Genomic DNA, 22,116 nt, shown 5'->3' with positions numbered 1-22,116 from the left:
CTTTAAATTCCCATCTCCTAGATAAGTACCTAACACAGTCTTGTTCCTTATAATATCTGTTAACAAAAAAACTAATCTTTGGAGTGGAAATCACAGGAGAATTTAGTGATTCAAATGTGAATTTATTAGATTCAGGAGAATAGTCACCTCTGGGAACAAAGGACAAAATGTCAATGTAAGGGATCAAGCAGAGAGAGATGGGGTGGGATATAGTTCTGTTTTCAATTTCACTTCTTAATCTGTACAGAAACCCTGGAGATTTAAAAAAAAACTTTCTATATACCTTTTTCTACTTATGAAATATTTCTTTAAAAATAAGTAGCTAGTGAGTTGACATAAATCCAGTTCTGGTGCTCAAGATAAAGTGAGTCAAATCCTGACTTCAGTACTAACAATCTATTGCTGAATGATTTCACTATGTGATCCATGTATTTCCATTACAATAAAACATAAAAATTACTTCACAGGAATTTCATTTTGCAAGTTCTAAGGGGGAAACATGCCTTTAGAAACTAAATAACATTAAGTCATGGGACACGTGTGGGAGTATTACCTGTGTCTCCACAGTTTTTTATTTTTTAAAAGTCACCAATATTTTTTTCCTGGGGGAAAAAAAGCAGTCTACGACTAAACATGTTTTTTCTTGCTTCATAAGTCAAAGAGAAGGTGTAGTTTTTTTAAAAAACAGTACAATGTCAAGAAATGATTCATAGGCTTTCCTCCTTTTTGCTTATATTTAGCAACCCTTTAATGGACATCCACTTAAAACTATTTGTTATAACTTTGATGTCCCCATATGGCTGGGAAAATGAGTCTTCCGTGACAGTGAGCTTCCATTTCACTTCTAAGTTTTGAAACTCTGAGTTCCATGTTATATCAGCTTGGTTTCTAGCTATCTCTCAGTTAACGCTTCAGATGTGAAGTACTGCCTTCAGAAATGTTTATACCAAAGTGTTGTCTAATGAGAAATGGAAACACCAGCACAATGGAAAAAAGCCCCAGACTGATTTGGAAAATGTGTAACTGGGTCTAAAAATTTAAGTCACTTTTAAAAAATGGTCTTGTTTATAGACACCTTCTAGCCCTACATCACATATATGAACTGCTCAAATTCTAGAAAAGACTAGTAAAATCACCACTGAATTCTAAACAGGAGTTCCTTATTCTCTGTAGCACTTATCTCTTACAAGGTTAAGAAATTAGCGATGGCTTCTTAGCAATATTACTTTTAAAAACTCCAAAGGGGCCAACAGAAACTAAACTAAGAGTACAAAATAAATATAACTGAATGAAAAATAACTTGTTTTCATTCACTTTTACAAATTATAAACATCCCAAAGCTATAAAACATCTAAATCCTCACATTTAAATTCCTACAAAAAAGTCAACTTCACCTGTAGACCTGCCTTGTTTCTGTCAAGATTCTGCTTCTCTTCCTTTTATTACTCACCAACTGCATCTGGATTTACCGGTCTGGAGACGTCAGCTTGCCCCATGATTATATTATATTGTGCCTCACGACAACAAACTATCCGGGACTAGAGCAAACTTTTCTCAAAAGATAAATCCACATCAAGAGGGGACAAGCAGTCCTCTTCAGGGTCACCGCCAAACTTCAAGAAACAGCATGAGATCAGTTAATCTGCTGGCATTTCAGTCCTTGTGTATCCTGGTTGGGCACTTGAGCTCTTACAAGTATGTCCTCACGCTGGCTCTCTTCACACAGGAATGCCTGTCATTCCAGAGTGTAACACTGAAGAGCTGAAGTGCAGGAAGGGGAGGAGACTGCCAACCACATTCTAGCTGCTGAGCAGCACAGCCCTGAGAGTCCACACCTACTTTTCCTGATACTGGGTTTGGTTAGACAGTCACAGGAGAAATGGAGCCTGATCAAGAATCTACCAAAGAATCTAAACTTAAAGACACAAAAAACATCAGGTTTATGTATAGCAGACTAACAGGGTCCATTCAAAGATATGTTTTTGATACTGGGTTGCCACAAAAACATCAGGCTATTAAGATATATTTACTGCTTGCTACATCAACACTGTTTCCTACCTGTGAGTGGTATATTCAAAAAAGGAAGACATCGTATGCTGGTAATTAATAACACTAGGAACAATATCTCAGGATTAAATACATCTTTTCTTAAAGTAAGAAAATATTTCTGGAAAATGTGCTAAGACAGTAAATTTTAACTAAATATCTGGGAGACATACATTATTTCACTTTCTGCTAAAGTTTAATTACTAACATAATCTTAAGGAAAACAAACTTGAAGGGAGTAGCTCTCCAGGTTAGGTACAGACAAATATCAGCTAACCACATGCAGTAGCTGAAGGTTCAGTCTATATACCGGCTTTCCTTTTTTAACGAGACATAAGTAATTTACATCCAGCCAAATATATAATTTTTTTTTAAAGATTTATTTGTACATACAGAACTGGGGTACAGGCCAGAGGCTCAGGGGTGGTGAGAGGCTTCACCAGAGACAGAATGGGAAGCAGAACAGGCAGATCGACGAAATACACTGCTGAGGGGAGCAGTGGGCGGGTCAGGAGAGGTCTGCCACGCCATGTGGTCACCTCTGGGGCAGGCGGGAATCAAACTCATGTGGAAGTGGCTTTAGCTTCTCAGTGCTGTGCTTTAACCTGCTGTGCCACCCGGGAGGGCCACTAAATATATAAATTTTAAGGGCACATCTTGACAGTTTTACTTGTATATATTCCTGTGTATACTAACACTAAATTTTCTAAATCTAAAAAAGTCACACCACAGTAATTAGCTACACATTCTGAATTATCTGACTAACACCTAAAGGTAAAATGGTACACTAATAATTTTGAACACTACACTAATAATTTTCAGTTTTACCTCAGCTATTTCATTTAATCATAACAACTAACCATGGACTGTGATAAACATACTAATGCTCTATTATCAAACAAGAAAACTGAGGCAAGTGAGGTAAAATTTTGTTTTACTTATCAAGCACTCCTTCAACAAATGACAACTATCAATTAAATGGGGTTTTTTAGTTTAAAATCTTTGTTCTCCAGACTCAGATTCCAGAGATTTCTAGTATGTGGACTTTCCCTTTGTTTTTCCGTAGTACCTTTTCTTCTTTCCCCTCATTATCTTATCCCCACTATCTGCTTTTGATAAAGGGAAAAAACTAGCAAAGATATCAAGTCAAGAAAATGACAGTGCTAACTTATCCATGAGAAAAAGTGAACACTCGGTTGACATTCAGTTGAAAATATCATGACGTTTACTACGAAAATTGAGAAGAGGGCCTCCCTTATGGTGCAGGGGTTAAAGTCTCGGCACTATCAAGCTGTTACCAGAGACATGAGTTCAGGAAGCTAACCCACAAGGTGCAGGAGACCTCTCCTGTCTTACTTGCTTCTCTGCTCCCCTCCGCAGTTTATTTCAAGTTGATCTGCCTATTCTGCTCTCTGCTCTGTCTCTGGTGATTCCTCTCACCCCCTGCACCTCTGGCCTATACCCCAGTTCTTGTATGCATAAGTAAATAAAAATGAAATCTTAAAAAAAAAGTTTATTTAAAAAAATATAATAATGATCTATATACCATATATCAGAGACATGTTACGGGGTTGAGTGAGGAATGGGATCAAAAATGGGGTGGTAGCGGACCCTCCCTGGTGGCGCAGCGGGCTAAAGCACAGCACTAAGAAGCTTAAGCCACTTCCGCATGAGTTTGATTCCCGCCTGCCCTGGAGGAGATCCACATGGCGAGGCAGACCTCTCCTGGCCCGCCCGCTGCTCCCCTCAGCAGTGTACTTCATTAATCTGCCTGTTCTGCTCCCCACTCTGTCTCTGGTGAAGCCTCTCACCGTCCCTGAGCCTCTGGCCTGTACCCCAGTTCTGTATGAATAAATAAATAAATCTTTAAAAAAAAAAAAATGGGGTGGTAGCGGGGTAAGTGCACTGGACTATGGTGATGGCACACAGGAGATTTGGTGATGGGAAGCCCACAGGGATTACAACTGAGATGGAAAAATGCACAGAATGATGTAAAAATAAACATATATACAAAGAAAAAATAGTTTTTTTAAAGTATTTATTTATTTATGCACATATATAATTGGGGCACAGGTCAGATGTGCTGGGGTAAGAGGATTCACCAGAGACAGAGCGGGTAGCAGAACATGCAGATACACTGAAATACACTGCTGAGGGGAGCAGTGGGCAAGACAGGAGAGGTCTGCATGTGGGTCATCTCCCTGGTCGGGGATTGAACATGTTCTGCAGTGGCTGTGGATAGCTTCATAGTGCTGCGCTTTAACCTGTTGTGCCTCCAGGGAGGGCCCCCCAAATTTATTTTTTTAAGAGAGCAAAACAAAACAAAACAAACAAACAAAAAAAAAACAAAAAACCACATAGAAAGAATGTTCCAGGCTAAGACTGTCCAAATCCTGTGAATCCTGGCCCTTTACATTTGTTAGCCTAAAGGCAGATGGTGGAGCACAGCAGCTTCCACTACTGTCACAGAGGAGGACAAAAGGTGGCAAGTGCACTGCTCAGTACCCAGAAGTGTTCCCCACACTGTAGCTGTCATCATCATGAAGAGAAGGTGCAGAGCATGTTGCTTAAGAGGGTGAGTTCTGGAAGCAGATGAAATATTAACACCATTATCTATCACTATGTTAACATGAGACAGTGATCTTTCACCTCTCTGAACCTTCATTTTATAATTTGTAAAATGGTCCTAACAGCGACCTATGTATATAGGGCAGCTGTAAAGGTTACACAACATGATATAAATGAAACACTTTGTAAAGTGTTGGGCAGATGGAAAGCTCTTAATTAATGTCAGCATAATGATCACAGGAGGTCTAGAGAACTACAAGTCAAAATGGAGAGGCTGGGTCAGGAACAGCCAGACAATAGTACATGGCAAGAAACTTAGTCATTACAAAGAGGTTAGTCAGAAACGGAAGAGAATGGCATTTCTATACCATGAATCCTGAGAGCAAATTAAAAGAAGCAAGCCAAGAAGGAAGTCTGAACACAATCAGTATAGATACACAGAAACATCAAGCAGATGGAAACTCTTTTCTCTCTCTCTTGCACACACTTGGCCCAGAAACAGAACCACAAAATCTAGTGTATGTTGACAGGACATGTAAGAGAGGAACAGACATATGTAAGGATCCTGGAATAAATATTTATCATCTGCCAAATTGTAATTCCTATCCTGGTTTAGTTCACTGCTCATTCTAGGGTATTGTGAATGCAGCAATAAAACTTAAAATAAAAATGACAGGATTCTTACTATCTTCAGATACAATCTTCTACTCCTTACAGAAGATGGAAATTGAGAGTCAAAGAGGTTAGAATGTCTTGCTTGGAGTCAGGACTATAACCCAGGTTCCTGATTCAAATTCTAGGGCTTACTTTAACATTTATATAAAATGACCAAGGTGATATTTACCTCTAAACACATATGAATTTCCCAAAGAATTCCGTATTCTACAAGGACAGCATCCCTCTTCAAAATGCTGTCCCTACCTACACACTAGGCAAACACATGCCCCCTGACTAGCATGTTTCAGTTTCATTCTAACATCTGTCTTTACTTTGGCGACTGTAAGCAGACAAGAAGACAGCGAAGATACTGGCTTCACTCTAAGGCATTCACCTTTCACTGGCAAAGTCTTGAGTTCATTCCAACTTTCCACACAATATATTTTAGAAATGTAGAGGGAAACTCAGTTTAACTTTATAAGAAGAAGACAACTATCTTGTCTTTGTTGTCGCCGAATAAAAGATACTGTCTTTTTGGCGCACTTCTTCAAAGGTTACTTCCTCAAGGAAAGTGGGAAGTTAACAGGTTAACATTTATGAATCTTATTTATTTATGGAAAGAACAAGGAAGGTTTTATAAAAACAAAGTTTAATAGGCAAAGGAATCTAAATACAGCTTAGTTTTAGACAACCCTTGAAGGCCTTTAACCAGGGCCTTATCTCATGGAAGAACTGCTTCTAAACAATGCATGTAACATAAAAAAAGCTGGGCATCTGAAATTTTTGTTGACATTCACAGTTCTAAAACTTCTTGCTGGCAAATACACCATCTCATACACTAACATGAGAACACACTTTATAATTTCAATAAACAGTTTACAAGATCAATCCCAAGAGTATAATGCTTTCACTTGAATGTACTTTTATGCTGAAATACCAATATAAATTAGATTACCTAGGAGAGTAAGCTCTTAGCTATTTTAATTACATCTCTTTCGGCTTTATTCAGCATACTACTTTCCTTGAGCTATCTCAAGGAGGTGGGATCTAATGAGAGATGAGGAAGCACTTTCTTCTAGAAAAGACTGGTCAACAGAAATTATGAAAAGGTCACACAGATACATACTGAAGTAGAAGACTATAATCTTCAATTTCTGGTTATATAGTTGAGGGAGGGAGCCACGTGTTCACATCCTGCAACTAACTGCCTGTGCCTCAAACTCCAAGTGGAAATTAGAAAGCCTTGTTAGGCGCCTATAACCTCTTCATTGTTTCACATATTTGTACAAATTGCTCCCTTCATCTGGAATTTCTTCCACAGATCCCATCTAGGGAACACCACTCATTCTGAAGAACTGGTTCAAATGTTGCTTCTAATATAATGAGCCTTTCCTTAGTTACGTCAGCAGAAAAGATTTACTGATCATTGATTATGTGCTCAGTAATATCTTGGTGCTAAAAACAACTGCTTTTGTCCTTATGGTGCTTATAAATTCAAGTAAACAGAATATATAATAAAGAATAATAAGTACTTAGGTACTATGCAAAAATGTGTTAGTGTAGGTAGGGGTGTCCAGCTTTGTCCCAAGAGATCACAGAATAAAACTTAAGTAATTTCTAAAATCTGACTTAGAAGGGATGGCAATGGCACACCTCTAGCCTTGGAGGGTCTGGGCCACAAATTTTAGGTCCAAGAGCACCGCTGCGATGAACATAAAAGCTTTAAAGAGTAGTTCATGAAGTGTTTCCATGACAGTAATTCTGAAAATGCTTAGTGCAGAAATCAGAGGACTGAGAAGCAAATGGCTGCACAAGAATCACTGGGAAAACTGGGATTTGGAGATTTGATAGATGGAAAGTAAGAGACAAAAACTAAGTTTTGAAGAAAGACCACCGGGCTGTGTTGGGAACATCAGGACAGAGCATTTGCAGTAACCTGAGGATAAGCCTAGGCTGAGTGACTGAGAAATGCCTTGAAAGAGTGGAGTAAAGTCAAAACAGAGAACCCTGCTTCACTCTGTCTCAGAGTTAAGGAGATGGCTCATCTTCTAAAGTTTTCTAAATTATTTTGAAACTTTACTGTTCCTTTTATATTGTCATTTTCTCCTAAGAGTGAGCTGTCTTCCTTAAAACTGCATGTGTAACAGTTTCTGGGGAGGCTCCTGACAAAGTAGGTAAGAATGTCAGAGTGACTTCTCCACTACTAAGGGGATGCCTTGGATCATCTGTAAAATAATCCTTTTATAGTAGCAGACTCTGTGTCTTCTCAAAACTGCTAAATGTTCACAAATTTTGGTGAGTGAAGTAGCCAGATACTGTCAGAGACACATTCCCTAGCAAAATGATATCCTTTTTGTACTCATAAATATACATACAGTTTGAAAAAAATAAGGGATGATTAAAGATGAGACAATATATAGGTATTAAGAGATAAGACTGATTGTGTTGGAGACACAACCCTATATTGCAATGATCTTCAAATTTCTCTACTAGGCTAGAAACTTCCTGTGGGCAGGCACCATGATTAACTTAAGTCTTAAAACCTAAATGATTAGCACAACTTAGTGTGCAGTGGACATGCAACAAGTATTTATTATCCTTGAGTACAAGGACAGAAGAACATTTTTTCGATTTTAAGTTTTACTCATAGAACCAAGCACCAAAAAGCAGTAAGATCAAAGTGCCACTGAAGTAGAAACCATGGAGACTATTGTGTCACCCGAACAATCCTGAGAACTGCTCTGAAACTCCAGCTTTTGTGGGAAAGAATGGCACATTCATGAGGTTTACAAGAATTTGTAGTTGTTATTTTGAAAATAATAACTTTCGAAGGAGATGCCCAAACTGTGGACGCTAGCCACACATTATTGTTTACATTTACATTGATTAGTATTAAATGTAATTTGCAATTCAGCTTCTCAGTTGAATTAGTCACATTTTAGATGCTGAACAGTCACACTAGGCTCCCACACCACACCAGTGGAGATGAGGACATTTCTAATACGCTGAACACCAAGGATTTTTAAAGCACATCAAGAAGCCTGCCAGTAATAACAAAACAGTATTTCAAAGGCCCACATTTAGTCAGCATGTGGTATCCTTTTTTCCACGGCACCAAGTACTAAGTTCCAACTACTAGGGAAACTTAAGGCTGAAGAAAACTAAACAGTTTTTTAAAAGTTTCCTTTTATCCAGTTACAAGCTCTGAGCTATTTATAGCCATAATCTTTGATACTTTCTTCACTAACTGAACTACTAATTTCTCTAGTAATACTGTAGCTAAAGTCTTTGATTATTAATAACAACTTTCAAAATCTAAGGAATGAAGAATGGTTTTATGTCAATCTAAAGCTCTATTTGTTACCAGTTGAAAATTAACATCCTCTATCTTATTGCTTGTTCATTATTCTTTCTACTCCAAAGAGTACTTTTTCTCAAGTTGAAGGCAAATTTTTCAAAAAATTAAAAAAAAATTTTTTTATTTATGCATACAAGAACTGGGGCACAGGCCAGAACTGTGGGGGTAAGAGGATTCACCAGAGACAGAGTGGGGAGCAGACAGAACAGGCAGACCCAGTGAAATACACTGCTGAAGGGAGCAGCGGGTGAGGCAGGAGAGGTCTGCCGCCAGGTGGGATTGAACTTGCGCTGCCCTGAAGGCATATTTTACAGTTACAGTGAAGTGATTCAGAATTCGATCTTGAAGAAAAAAGTACTCACAAAACAAAAAGGAAAAAAATGCTTCACAAACCATGATATTCATAAAAACTAAGACCCAGTTGGCCTCCATCAGGAGCCAAGAAGTATCAATGATGTGTACACATTAACCAGTCAGAAATCCAAGTCACTTCCCATCACGGGGTTTTGAAACAAGTTAAAAGCTCCTCAGTAAAAAGCCATTCATTGCTGGTGACTCACGAGATGACTACTAGTTCTGCCACTTTGCTTTCCTTTTCTTCCCTTCAGAGCTCTTTCTAACTTAATGGTCCTCAATTACACTTTAAGTGAGAAAGATGTCTAAATATAAATTATGAATATACAGACATATGTCTCCTGGGAATATAACAAATGCTAATGATAGCTATACTATTTGTAAAAATTACTCAAAAATTTCTTAACAAGGAATGTTCTTAAACATTTTTTTCTACTACAGGAGACTACAGGCTTCAATCCACTTAAGAAAAATTATGAGTAATGAACACCTGGCTATGTGATGAGTCAACAGCAGTTCCTGCAAAAGAACTAAGAATGACTACGAGTAAGCTAAGGTATTTCCACCAAACTTGCTTTAGCTGGAAATTCAAATATGCTTTATTCTTTGTTTCCATGTATGAAATATTCATCTCTTTTACACCATTCCCTTTCCATAAATTTTCTACAACCACAGAGCAGGGAAGTAATGCACAGAGACAAACACAAGGGATTATTTATGTAATTTCTAAATTCAAAGAGAAATTATGTTTTGATTTATACATATCTTTGCTTCTAAATCTTGCTAAAAAATTAACGCTGCATATTAGGAAAACAGTATAGTGAAGTCAGAAAAAATATGGACAACTTGTGTCTTCTCTCATAGTCTATGCTAAAGCAACTAGTCTGGATTTTAGTTTAACCTTTTTGAAGAACTAATTTTCTTTTTTATTTTAATTTTAAAAAAGGTTTTATTTATTATTTATGCATACAAGAGTTGGGGTGCAGGCCAGAAGTGCCGAGTGGGGGTGGGGTTGGTATTATGTGTGAGAGGATTCACCAGACAAAGAATGGGGAGCAGAACATGTAGATGTATTAAAATACACTTGCTGAGGGTAGCAGTGGGAGAGACAGGAGAAGTCTGCTGCATCCTGTGGGTCAGCTCCCTGGTCGGTATCAAACTCCTGCTGCAGTGGATTCAGACAGCTTCACAGTGCTGAGACTTAAGCTCTTGTGCCACCAGGAAGGGCCCAATAACTAATTTTTATATTGAGTCTGTAAAAATATAGTGACCAAATAAAAGCTTTCAAGATGTAAACTTGATTACGTTTTTTTTTTTTCCAGTTTAAAAAACATACAATGGGGAAAGAAGAGTCTATTTAACAAGGAAAATAAAAGCAAAAATAAACAACTGAAATGACCTCAAATCAAAAAGCGCTTACACAGCAAAAGAAAAATACAAGTAGGTTAAAAAGGCATCCTACCAAATGAGAGAAAGTTATCTATACATTAAACAACTGATAACAAGTTAATGCCCAAGATATATATATATATATATATATAAAACTGCAACACTATTTAACAATAAAACCAAACAACCCAATTAATAAATCGGCAACACATCTGAACAAATAATCCACCAAAGAGGATGTCCAGAAAGCTAACAGTTATCATTGCTTTTTTTTTTTTAAGGATTTATTTATTTATCCATACAAGAACTGGGGTACAGTTCAAAGATGCGGGGGTAGGGGAGAAGGATTCACCAGAGACAGAGTGGGGAGCAGAAAAGGCAGATTGACTAAAATACACTGCTGAGGGGAGCAGCATACGAGACAAGAAAGGTCTGCTGCGCCATGTGGATCACCTCCCTGGCCAGGGAATCGAACTCATGTTACAGTGGCTGCTGATAGCTTCATAGTGCTGTGCTTTAACCTGCTGCACCACCAGGGAGGCCCATCATCGCTTTTAGTAAGAGAAATACAGGTCAAGATCACATTTATTGTCTCACACCTATGAGAAGTAGCACATATTAAAAAGACCTCCAACAACAAATGCTGGAGAAGATGCAGAGAAAGAGACACCCTATTGTGCTGTTGGTAGGAATGTCAACTGGTAGAATCATTCTGGAAACCAATCTGGATTTACCCTAAAAAAAATTACAAATGGATATACCACATGGCTTAGCAACTATTATTGAGCATCTCTCCAATAACATGAAACCATCAACTACAAAAATTATATGCTATACAGAGTATACTGCAACATTATTTATAATAGCTAGGACATGGAAACAACCTGAGTGCCCAGTGATAGAATACTAGATCAAGAAGATGTTCAGAATGTTATCATCACTACTACTTTGGACTTGACTGAATACTATTTTGGTCCATATTTCATCCTATTAACAGAAAAAAAAATTACATGATATCTATGTTATCAAGTTCACAGAAAGTGGTATTCTGTGGACTCCTTTTGTTTTTTAGATTGATAATTCTATCTTATGCAGAAAATTTAAAACCACTGTTAAGAAACACATACAAATATGTATTATGTGCTTAGTAGACAGTGGGAAGTAGACAGTAAAAAGATCTTGCCCTCCATAAGTTTATACTTTTAGCAGGAAATAAGTGAGCAGAAGATACTGAACATATATTTATGACAGTGCTCTATTAAATTTCTACTCAAAACCGAAGCGGGGAAAAACAGAACTAACACCATTTTTGGCATTGTTTAATTCCAAAGGAATTTATCTCCTACACGCTAAAGGACCTAAAAACTAATTAAGTTCATATTTTGTCCTTCATTCTTAACAAGGAGGGAGGAAAGGACTGTGTTATTAGCACATTTTGAGCTTCAGCAGTAACATGATAACATCTCAAAAATTTCCTTCGTGTATCTTGAAGTGAAACACTTGAGCCTTGAGCATGGCTCCTTAAATGTCGCTGCAGTTAGGAGAAACCCTTTATAGCAAAATAATGATTTGTAAATATAGACAGAGAATAGTAAGAAAATAATGACCATTTTGGTTTTCTACATCAACAAACTACTTTTTATATTTCCTATATGATATAAATTCTTTTTTTTTTAAGATTTATTTATTTATGCAAGCAAGAGCTGGAGTGTGGGCCAGAGGTGTGGAGGGTGAGAGGCTTCATCAGAGACAGAGTGGGGAGCAGAACAGGTGAATCCACTGAAATACACTGCTGAGGGGAGCAGCACCATGTACTGCCAATAGCTTTGTAGCAATGAGACAACTAACCCTCTGCACCATCAGGAAGGCCCTATGATATAAATTCTAATCTCAAGAAGCTATTACCTTGTAAATCTGTTCCCAGAATGCCATACATATGAATAAAGCCTTTGTAACTAGCTTTAAAATGAGGATTCAGACTAATAAACTCTCTTATCAAATAATTCTTATTAAACACAAACCCAAATTTTATTTTTCAACAAGTTGTGTTCAATTTTTGTGGAAGGAAGGGTAGACAGAAACTTTATGAAGCTGTCAGAATATTTAAAACATTCTAGGAAGGCAATTTCAAATATAGATCCTCTGCTACTCTGAAAAATCTTTAGAAGAAGTTTCAATGCTGGGGTTTCAGTCCCTTTTCCTCTGGGGAGAGTGGCTGCTAACTATAAATAGTTGTGGAGGGAGGAAAAAAAGGAAGCCAAGCAGGAATACGGCATTTTTAAAAGCAACGAGTCTGAAGTATCATGGCAGCATAGACTATACATACAGTTTATGGCCTTCTCGGGACTCCATCACTTAGGCACAAAGAACCATTTCTTTTGAATTTTTTAAGGAGCTAACTTAACACTTCCTCTCTCCTCTTTTTTAAATTGAGCGATGTTGTTTATAACACTGTGTATGTTTTAGGAGTATAGCTTCACAGCTCAACAGGTTTACACTGCCACACGATGTCCACCAAAACACCAGTTAGCCCACCACAGTCCACTGGATCCCTCCATCTTTATTCCCATCCACAGAACTGTCCCTGTAGTTCTGCAGTCAGATTCCAAGGGTTCCTTTTGGTTTGGCTTTGTATATTATTTGCTTGGCCTCTTTTATATTCAACATAGGAGTGAAGTCATCTGGTATGGACTTTCTCCTTGTGACTTATTTTGCTTAGCAAACTCTCCACAAGTTCGATCCATGTTGCAAATGGCAAGATTTGTTTTACAGTCCAGTAGTAGTCTACATTGTGTATAGTGCATCTTTATTTTTATCTAATCATCTGTCATTGGGCAATTAGGTTGTTTTCATAACTTGGTTATTGCAAATAGTGTTGCAATGAACATAGGAGTGTACGTATCACTATGAATTAGTTTTTATTCTTCAGCTAGATACCAAGGAGTGGAATAGATCTAGCTGGTAGATCTATTTTTAATATTCTGAGGAAGCTCTGTTCTGTCTTCCATAGGGGTGCTAAAAACTGAAGCTAATTATGTAAACACATGCATTTAACTAGTACCAAATACAGCAGTCACCCTCCATACAAGTCCTCCTTACCTTTTATCATCCAAACAGTAAGAAGATACTAATGCTGCTATGTTTCTCAACAATAGGGACAAGAAGCTCACCCTATAGAAGGGCCTAAAGGCAACCAACCTGTGCATTTAAAGCTTCTAATTTGAGGCTTCCAACTCTTAATCACAAGTAGACAGCTAACTATTATTAGACATCAAAAGAAAATGCTAAGATAAAAGATGAAAATGAACAAAGAAAAGTTAACTTTAGAGGAAAGGAGATCATGCAAAGAAAATCTGTTGAGAGGCCCTTCCTGGTAGCACAAAGGGTCAAAAGGCAGCACTGTGAAGTTAGCCATAGCAACCTCTGTGTCAGTTCAATCCCCCGCCAGGGAGCTGACCCACATGGTGAAGCAGACCTCTCCTGACTTGCGCACTGCTCCCCTCAGCAGTGTACTTCATCAATCTGCCTGTTCTGCTCCCAGGTCTGCCTCTGGTTAATCTCCTCGCCCCACGGGCACCTCTGGCCTGTACCCAAGTTCTGTATGCATAAATAAGGAAATCTTTAAAAAAAAAAAAAAAAAAAGAAAAAGAAAATTTGTTTAAAAAAAATTAAAGCATAGGGTCTTTGGGGGGTGACCTAACCTAGAGATTGAGTCTCAGCACTATCAATGCTGCAACATGAGCTCGATCCTCAGCCAGGGAGCTAACCCATATATGGCACAGCAGACCTCTCCTGTCTTGCCACCTCTGGCTACACCCCATTTCTTCTACATAAAAGTAAATTAAAATCTGCCCCCCCACCCCCGGTGGCACAATGGGTTAAAGCACAGCATCATGAAGCTTGCTGCAGCTGCTTCACCATGAGTTAGATTCCCGGTCAGGGAGGTGGCCCATATGGTGCAGCAGACCTTTCCTGACTCACCCTGCTGCTCCCCTCAGCAGTGTACTTTGTTGATTTGCTGCTCCCCAATCTGCCTCTGGTGAATCCTCTTACCACCTCTGCACCTCTAGCCTGTACCCCAGTTCTATATGCATAAATATATCATTCTTTAAGAAAATAAAATAAATTAAAATCATACAATAAATGAATACTTTTAAAATAAATAAATAAAAACATATTGTTAAAGAAATAGACTGAGAAAACTTAGAAATTTTACACTAATTATTAGGAAAGACAAATTCAGTAAAAGATAAAGATGAAAACAAATCTCCCAGGAGGATATAAAATTAGGGACTAATCCAAAGGTCCATCATTAAGAAGGTGCTAATAATCAAGAAAGAGGATATCCTGGATTTAGGAAACAAAAGCCAATTTCCCAGGTGCACAAGGCTATCCCAAGGTGACAGCTGTGTACCACATACAAAGGGCCACAAGTCTAGACAGGAGCAGTGTGACTCAAGAGACACACTGAAGCAAACTAAGATCTGTGCTGTCACTTACCTTCTTTTAAAAGGTAAGAACATGGTGCCCGCGTGGTACCCTCAGCTTGTTTTGACTAAATGTTGATAAGTCTCTCAAAATACTCAGGTGCTTAATGAGCTCAAAACATTCCATTTTACCCTAAAGAAGGTTCTTTAACCTATTCCTGAAAAGCATAGTTAGGTCATAATCCTCTTAGTCCTGCTAACCATATTTTTGGCAAATGTCCATAGCAAAGCCCTGTCCAATAAGGTATGCAGGACTAAGTCTTGACCTTGCCCATAACTTCCAAAGAAGAGACTTCGAACCTCAGGAACCTGAAGCAAGAATGGCCCATCAATCCTTGGGATCCCGAAGACGTACAACTAATACTTAATAATTAAAGAAGGAAGAAGGGGGCCCTCCCTGGTGGCACAGCACTGCGAGGCTGTCTGCAGCTACTGCAGCATGAGCTGGATCCCAGCCAGGGAGCTGACCCACATGGCACAGCAGACCTCTCTTGACCGACCTGCTGCTGCCCTCAGCAGTGTATTTCAGTCGATCCACCTGTTCTACCCTCTACTCTGTCTCTACTGAATCCTCTCACCTCTCCCACCGCTGGGCTACACCCCAGTTCTTGTGTGCATGAATAAATAAATCTTTAAAAAAATAATATAAAGAATAATCTGACTTTTTCACTGTGTTGAGAACTGTACTAAAGGTACAAAAGCAACAGTGAGTAAAAATGCTAGTAACTTAACACAAACCAAAGTAGCTATATCAAAGTAGAGTAGGACTCATGTTTCTCACTACTTAAAACTGCAGTTAAAAAGGAAAAAACAAAAACAAAAAACTGCAGTTAAAAAGGAAAAAAAAAACTGCAGTTAAAAGTAATCTTGGTTATAATTTAAGAAAGTCTTTGATAAATCAGGAAAAAAGAATTCATTAGGGCCCTCCCTGGTGGCGCAGCAGGTTAAAGCACTGCACTGAGAAGCTAAAGCCGCTTCCGCATGAGTTTGATTCCCGCCTGCCCCGGAGGTGACTATATGGTGTGGCAGACCTCTCCTGCCCCGCCCGCTGCTCCCCTCAGCAGTGTGCTTCGTCGATCTGCCTGTTCTGCTCCCCACTCTGTCTCTGGTGAAGCCTCTCACCGCCCCTGAGCCTCTAGCCTGTACCCCGGTTCTGTATGTACAAATAAATAAATCTTAAAAAAAAAAAAAAAGAATTCATTAAATCTGTCCTTCAGTACATGTCTTTTTAATGTCCTGTGTGATGAAAGGGAAAGAATGCATAAATTATATACTTAAGTACAATGGTTACCTCTAGGAAAGGAATGCATACAGAACTGGGGTACAGGCCAGAAATGCGGAGGGTGAAAGGATTCACCAGAGACAGAGTAGGGAGCAGAACAGGCAGATCAACGAAGTACACTGCTGAGGGGAGCAGCGGGCGGGTCAGGAGAGGTCTGCCACGCCATGTGGATCACTTCTGGGGATCAAACTCACACTGAAGCAGCTGCCACCAGCTTGCAGTGCTATGTCCTAACCCCAGTGCACCACCAGGGAGGGCCACTAACCACTTTTTTAATGAAATACCATTTTTACTTGAAAGACTGAATGATAAGCTATCCTATTCAAGCACAGTTATTTCAAAGATGTTTTCTCAAAACTGAATAAAGTATTTTTTAAAAAAAAATTTATTTATTTATGCATACAGAATTGGGGTACAAGCCAGAGGTGAAGGGGCAGCGAGAGGACCCACCAGAGACTGAGTGGGGAGCAGAACAGGCAACTGACAAAGTACACTGCTGAGGGGAGCAGTGGGCAGGTCAGGAGAAGTCTGCCGCGCCATGTGGATCAGCTCTGGGACCAGGGATCGAACTTGTACTGAAGCGACTATAGATCGCCTGCAGTGCTAAGTCCCAACCTGTTGTGCCACCAGGGAGGGCCCTAAAGTGAGTCTTTAAACTATAAAGCGGCAATACTTGTTGTCAATAATATAAGTCAAGCAGGCAAGTGAAAATCAGAATTTTAGAAAACAAAATTTACAATATTTTAATACCAATATTTAAAGGCTATTCTGATGAGACCATCAGTACTATTAAAAAATATGATTTTAAAATATCCTATCATAAAATGTGCACAAATTTCCCACTTACCAAAGGCCTATCCACTGTCCTTAATAGGCAAAAAATCCCTCACTTTTATTTTGAGAATAATTTCTTTTCACTGTATTTAGATAACAGTTGATCTATTACAAAATTCTCACCCCATCTTATAAGAATTCAATCTTATTAAAAACAAGCTCATTTTACATTCATAATTCTTTTCATTGTCAAATAGCATTGAATGGACTGATAGTTGTGTAAATCAAATTCTTATCATATGTATGTTTTGTAAGCAGTAAGGAGAAAGATACGTGCAATGTTCAGAAGAAAGACTAGAGACAGAAGGACGATGGTTCTTAAATGTAACTTATAAGTCATTTCTGGCTTTGTCTAGAGTCCACATTATGAATATAAATGTTAATTCACTTACAAATACCAACATTAAAAATACAAGATTAAAGATCTCACTATCACAGAACACAAGCCATATTAGTGATCAAAAGCATATTCCAATTTATGATTCAAGGGACTACTGGCCAGCTAGAACTGTCACAGCAACTCTCCCCTTGGCATTCCCTACTAAACTGAAGTAAGAAGGAATCAGTTTCATAACACATTTAATTAATTAAATTTAACTTATAAATTGGGTAAGATGAAGAGGTTTCCAGTAAAAAACTTCAGAGCTGTCATAGATTATTCAGGTTTGTCATATGGGCATGTTCTTTAGGTAATGTTACCAGGCAACTAAAAGCAACCTGATTTAGCATACCTCACAGATAATCCCCTCAGGAATTAACTACCCAATGAAACTACAAATTAACAAAGTAGTGAATGCCCTCCCTCTAGTGTTGGAAATAAGAATTTCACCTTAGGGGGCGGGAGCCAAAAAATCATTTAAAAATTTTGGTCTTGAAAGGTTTTACCTAGAACTTTCTCAAAAGCAAGACAACAGCTATTAATTTAATCTGTTTACTGCTACCAGTAGCCCAAGGAACCCAACCTCAGTCATTCTGGTAATTAGGCACCAGAAGAATATAAATCACAGCATTCTTATCAAGTGTTTCCTCTAGCATGCTAGAGTAAAACAAGAAGTCTAATTCCTTGTTTTTATGAAGCAAATTTTTTTTTTTCTTTTTTCCCCCTGGGGAATCCTGACAATAGCAAGTGTCGTCCTTTTTCCACTGAAATATCAGCACTGAGTGCTAAGGTGCAGATGCGCTGCTCTATGAAGCAAATTTTAAGTGGAAGTACTTCCTAATTAATCTTCCTAGTCTATATTGTGGTTTGAAAAAAATTGGATACCCTGGACAATATCTCTCTTTGAAATGAGTCAAATAACAAAACTGGGTTCAACACACAGTAACTGATGTTTTCGGTAAAAACATGTAGATAATAAATCTGTATGTATCTAGATTTCTATTCCCTAAACCATGCTGGATAAAATTTGACATGTAAGGAAACAAGTGGAAGTACTATATATTTTTGCTATTATGATTACTTCCATGCTTTCATTTGACAAATATTAATGAAGCACTTTGAGCACACTTGTTGAAAACTAAATTTCAAACCAAATAAAAGTATACCTAAGTTGCTAATTTTTGAAGTTTAAATAAATTTGTTAAACAGTTCTAGTTTTACTTGAGGTAACTAACATTTTTCTTCTTAAAAGTTTTATTTATTTATGCATACAGAGCTGGGGTACAGGCCAGAAGTGCAGGGGCGGTGAGAGGATTCACCAGAGACAGAGTAGGGAGCAGAACAGGCCGATTGACGAAATACATTGCTGAGGGGAGCAGCGGGCGGGTCAGGAGAGGTCTTTCGAGCCATGTGGGTCACCTCTAGGGTGGGGACTGAACTCATGCTGAAGTGGCTTTAGCTTCCTAGTGCTGTGCTTTAACCCGCTGCGCCACCAGGGAGGGTGCAGGTAACTAACACTTTAAAGCATCTAGGGACCACTGGAGATAACAGCAATGTTAGATTTATTTTTTATAAAATAAAAAAGAATTGATTTAATTTTTAAATAAATAAAATAAGTTGCTAAATAAGGTGACTAAGATGCTAGGGCCTCCCTGGCGGTGCAGCCATTAAAGTCTCAGAGCTCTCAGGCTATTGCCAGCCACTGCCCACTGTTGCATGAGTTCAATTCCCAGCCAGGGAGTCACCCACATGTGGCAGCTGACCTCTGCTTGTCTGATGCTCCCCTTTGTAGTGTATTTACATCTGATCTGCCTGTTCTGCTCCCCACTGTCTCTGGTGAATCCTCTCAAGCCCTGCACCTCTGGCCTACACCACCATTCTTAAATGTATAAATAAATAAATCTTTTAAAAACTAAAATGTCATTTGTCCTTTCATTCTCATTACCTCCCAACTGTACAAATTTCCAGAGGTTACACAGTATGTAACAGCACAACATTGAATGTGGAAGTGGGTATGTGAATACAACAGACCTTAAAGTGATTTGCAAAATGTATAAAAACTGTACTCTCTCTTTTTTGGTTATCTTATACTAGGAGTTATTTTTTATCAATAATGTTATTTATGAAACATATATTGAGTTTGTTAATGTTATTTTTACACAAATTAGAATTTTTTAACTGCTTGTTTAATTTCTAATATAGTAAATATCAACAGATACAAGTAATAATAAAATTCTAGTAAATATTAATAGGTATGTCATATAAATAAAGTTCTTTGAATTCCCTCAATTATATTTAAGAGCATAAAGGGATTCTGAGACCAAAAAGTTGGAAATGGCATACTGAACATGAAAAAAATTCCTATCTTCTTAAAGCCTTAGTAGAAGTAATGGTAAAATATAAGTATCATTTACTAAGAAAAATGCATGTGATACTCACCAAATGGATCTTCCATGTCACTGTGAACAAGTTTAGGGAGGTGGGTTATAGTTTCTAAAAAGAGAAAAAGGTAAATATACTTAAATGTAAAAGCCATCACTTTTTATGATTTAAAAAAACTAAATTTAATAACAGTGATTACAGACATGTACTACCAATAAAATGAGAACACTGCCAGATGGGATTTATTTTAATGGGGCTGAAATATAGGTATCATAAAAACATTTAAAGCTGGCCCTCCCTGGTGGCACAGCGGGTTAAAGCACAGCACTAAGAAGCTAAAGTCACTTCTGTATGAGTTCGATTCCTGCCTGCCCTGGAGGTGACCACATGGCGTGGCAGACCTCTCCCGACCCGCCCGCTGCTCCCCTCAGCAGTGTACTTCATCGCTCTGCCTGTTCTGCTCCCCATTCTGTCTCTGGTGAAGCCTCTCGCCACCCCTGAGCCTCTGGCCTGTACCCCAGTTCTGTATGTACAAATAAATAAATCTTTAAAACAAACAAACAAAAAAAACATTTAAAGCTAATACATCATTCTCAGTTTCCTCAAATAAGCTCCATTTTTTATTTCACTTGAATTTACCTATGGCTTATACCCCAGTTCTTGTATGCATAAATAAATAAATCTTTTAAAAAAATAATTGAGGCTTCTTGCATAAAATATTACTCTGGTAGTATGGACTCTGCAGAACATCACACTGACCCACTATCTGAACAACATCATGTTAACTGGGCCAGATGACCCAAAGGTGAACAGCACAAAGAAGGTCTTGAGGGAGGTTTACCTGTGAGCTTACATATGTTCACATCTCAAACCACTTTTGCTCACACAAAGTAGACAGGACATATGCACCTCAATGGCAAAAGACAAATGTTTTTCAAAGATTCAGGCACACGTTATAACTGAATTATATTGTCACTAACTTATAATTTTTTTAAAATATTTATTTATTTATGCTTACAGAACTGGGGTACAGGCCAGAAGTGTGGTAGGTGAGAGGATTTCCCAGAGACAGAGTGGGGAGCAGGACAGGCATATTGACTGAAATACACTGCTGAGGGGAGCAGAGGGCAGGTCAGGAGAGGTCTGCCACGCCACGTGGGTCACTCCCTGGTTGGGGATCAAACTCACGCTGCAGTGGTTTCAGAGAGCTTCATAATTTGGTGCTTTAACCCACTGTGCACCAGGGAGAGCCCTAACCTGTAATTTTTTTAATTGTCAACTGGTAAGGTGTATATTCTTATGTTTATTTAGCAACAATTTTTTAAAAATTGCTGAATCTTGGTAAGAACCAGATAATTCTATGGTGTTTTAACTTTCCTGATACCCATTTCCCTCTCCCTAGCTTTGTGTAGCCTTGAAAACCAAAATATTCACCAATATATTTGTGAAAACTATTTTTTAAAAGATTTATTTATTTATGCATATATGAGCTGGAGAGTAGGCCAGAGGTATGGGGGGGCAAAGGGGGGTGGTGGGGGTGGAGAGATGATTCACCAGAGACAGAGTAGAGAACAAAACAGAACAGGTTGATCTACTGAAATAAAGTATTGAGGGAGCAGCAGGCAAGACAGGAGAGGCCAGCTGTGCCATGTGGGTCAGCTCCATGGCTCGGGATTGAACTTGTGCTGCAGTGGCTGAAGACAGTTTTATAGTGCTGTTATTTAACCCTTTGCACCACCAGGGAGGCCCCAGCTATGAAACTATTAATAGCTGCCCAGCCACTAAAGGAGGCAAAATAAATGTGGAGAACCTAAGCCCCAACTATTTGATCTGACTGAGCACCAAGAAGCTCAAGCTCCACTCTCAGTTACCTTCATTTGATCTGATAACTTACTCTGTGTAAACTGCCCTATCCTTAGTACATCTTCCAAAAACAGTGGCAATTTGTTTAGCCTCCTATTTCTCTAAGGCATTGATACCAGTTGGGTACTAACAGGACACTGGCCAAAAAAAAAATGTTCAGGAATGAGAAATCTTTAACAAGCTTTGGAGAGCTCTGACATATTCCTAAATAGCCAAAAGGACACATGCACTTGCAGGCTGTGCACATACACAGAAGTCTGAGGAAGCCCTACGTCCTACCTCTGGCTGACCCTGAGGTTCTGTGCAGGTGGAAGTGATGGCTGGTAATGCTTTAAACCACCTGCAGGAACACTGAAAGTAGATAACAACATGTGCACTTAGAGCAATTGCAGCAAAGACAGAAAAATTTAGTGGTTCAAGGCCTTTAAGAAAATCTCTGTCTATGTGCCACCCTGGGAATGCAAGGGGTTAAGTATCAGCACTATGATACTACCCCATAGCCACTGGAGCATGAGTT

General features: G+C 38.6%; 1 protein-coding gene across 3 annotated transcripts in view; it reads right to left on the bottom strand.

Moving 5' to 3' along the window:
• The window catches only part of PHACTR4 (phosphatase and actin regulator 4), a 71,245-nt gene that overhangs the window by 32,187 nt on the left and 16,942 nt on the right, over nucleotides 1-22,116 (bottom strand). For all 3 annotated transcript variants that reach the window (XM_012722466.1, XM_012722464.1, XM_012722465.1), the window contains exon 4: nucleotides 19,794-19,847. Coding sequence is in view for 2 of the 3 variants with exons in the window: in XM_012722464.1 (XP_012577918.1) it covers nucleotides 19,794-19,809 (16 nt within the window). In the remaining variant the exon portion in view is untranslated. The remainder of the gene's footprint in view (nucleotides 1-19,793; nucleotides 19,848-22,116) is intronic.

The sequence above is a fragment of the Condylura cristata genome, unplaced genomic scaffold (genome assembly GCF_000260355.1).
Source record: "Condylura cristata isolate star-nosed mole 26May11 unplaced genomic scaffold, ConCri1.0 scaffold00008, whole genome shotgun sequence".
Classification (NCBI taxonomy): domain Eukaryota; kingdom Metazoa; phylum Chordata; class Mammalia; order Eulipotyphla; family Talpidae; genus Condylura; species Condylura cristata.
The sequence above is the reverse complement of the archived record's forward strand: the minus strand, read 5'-3'. Positions and strand labels throughout refer to the sequence as shown.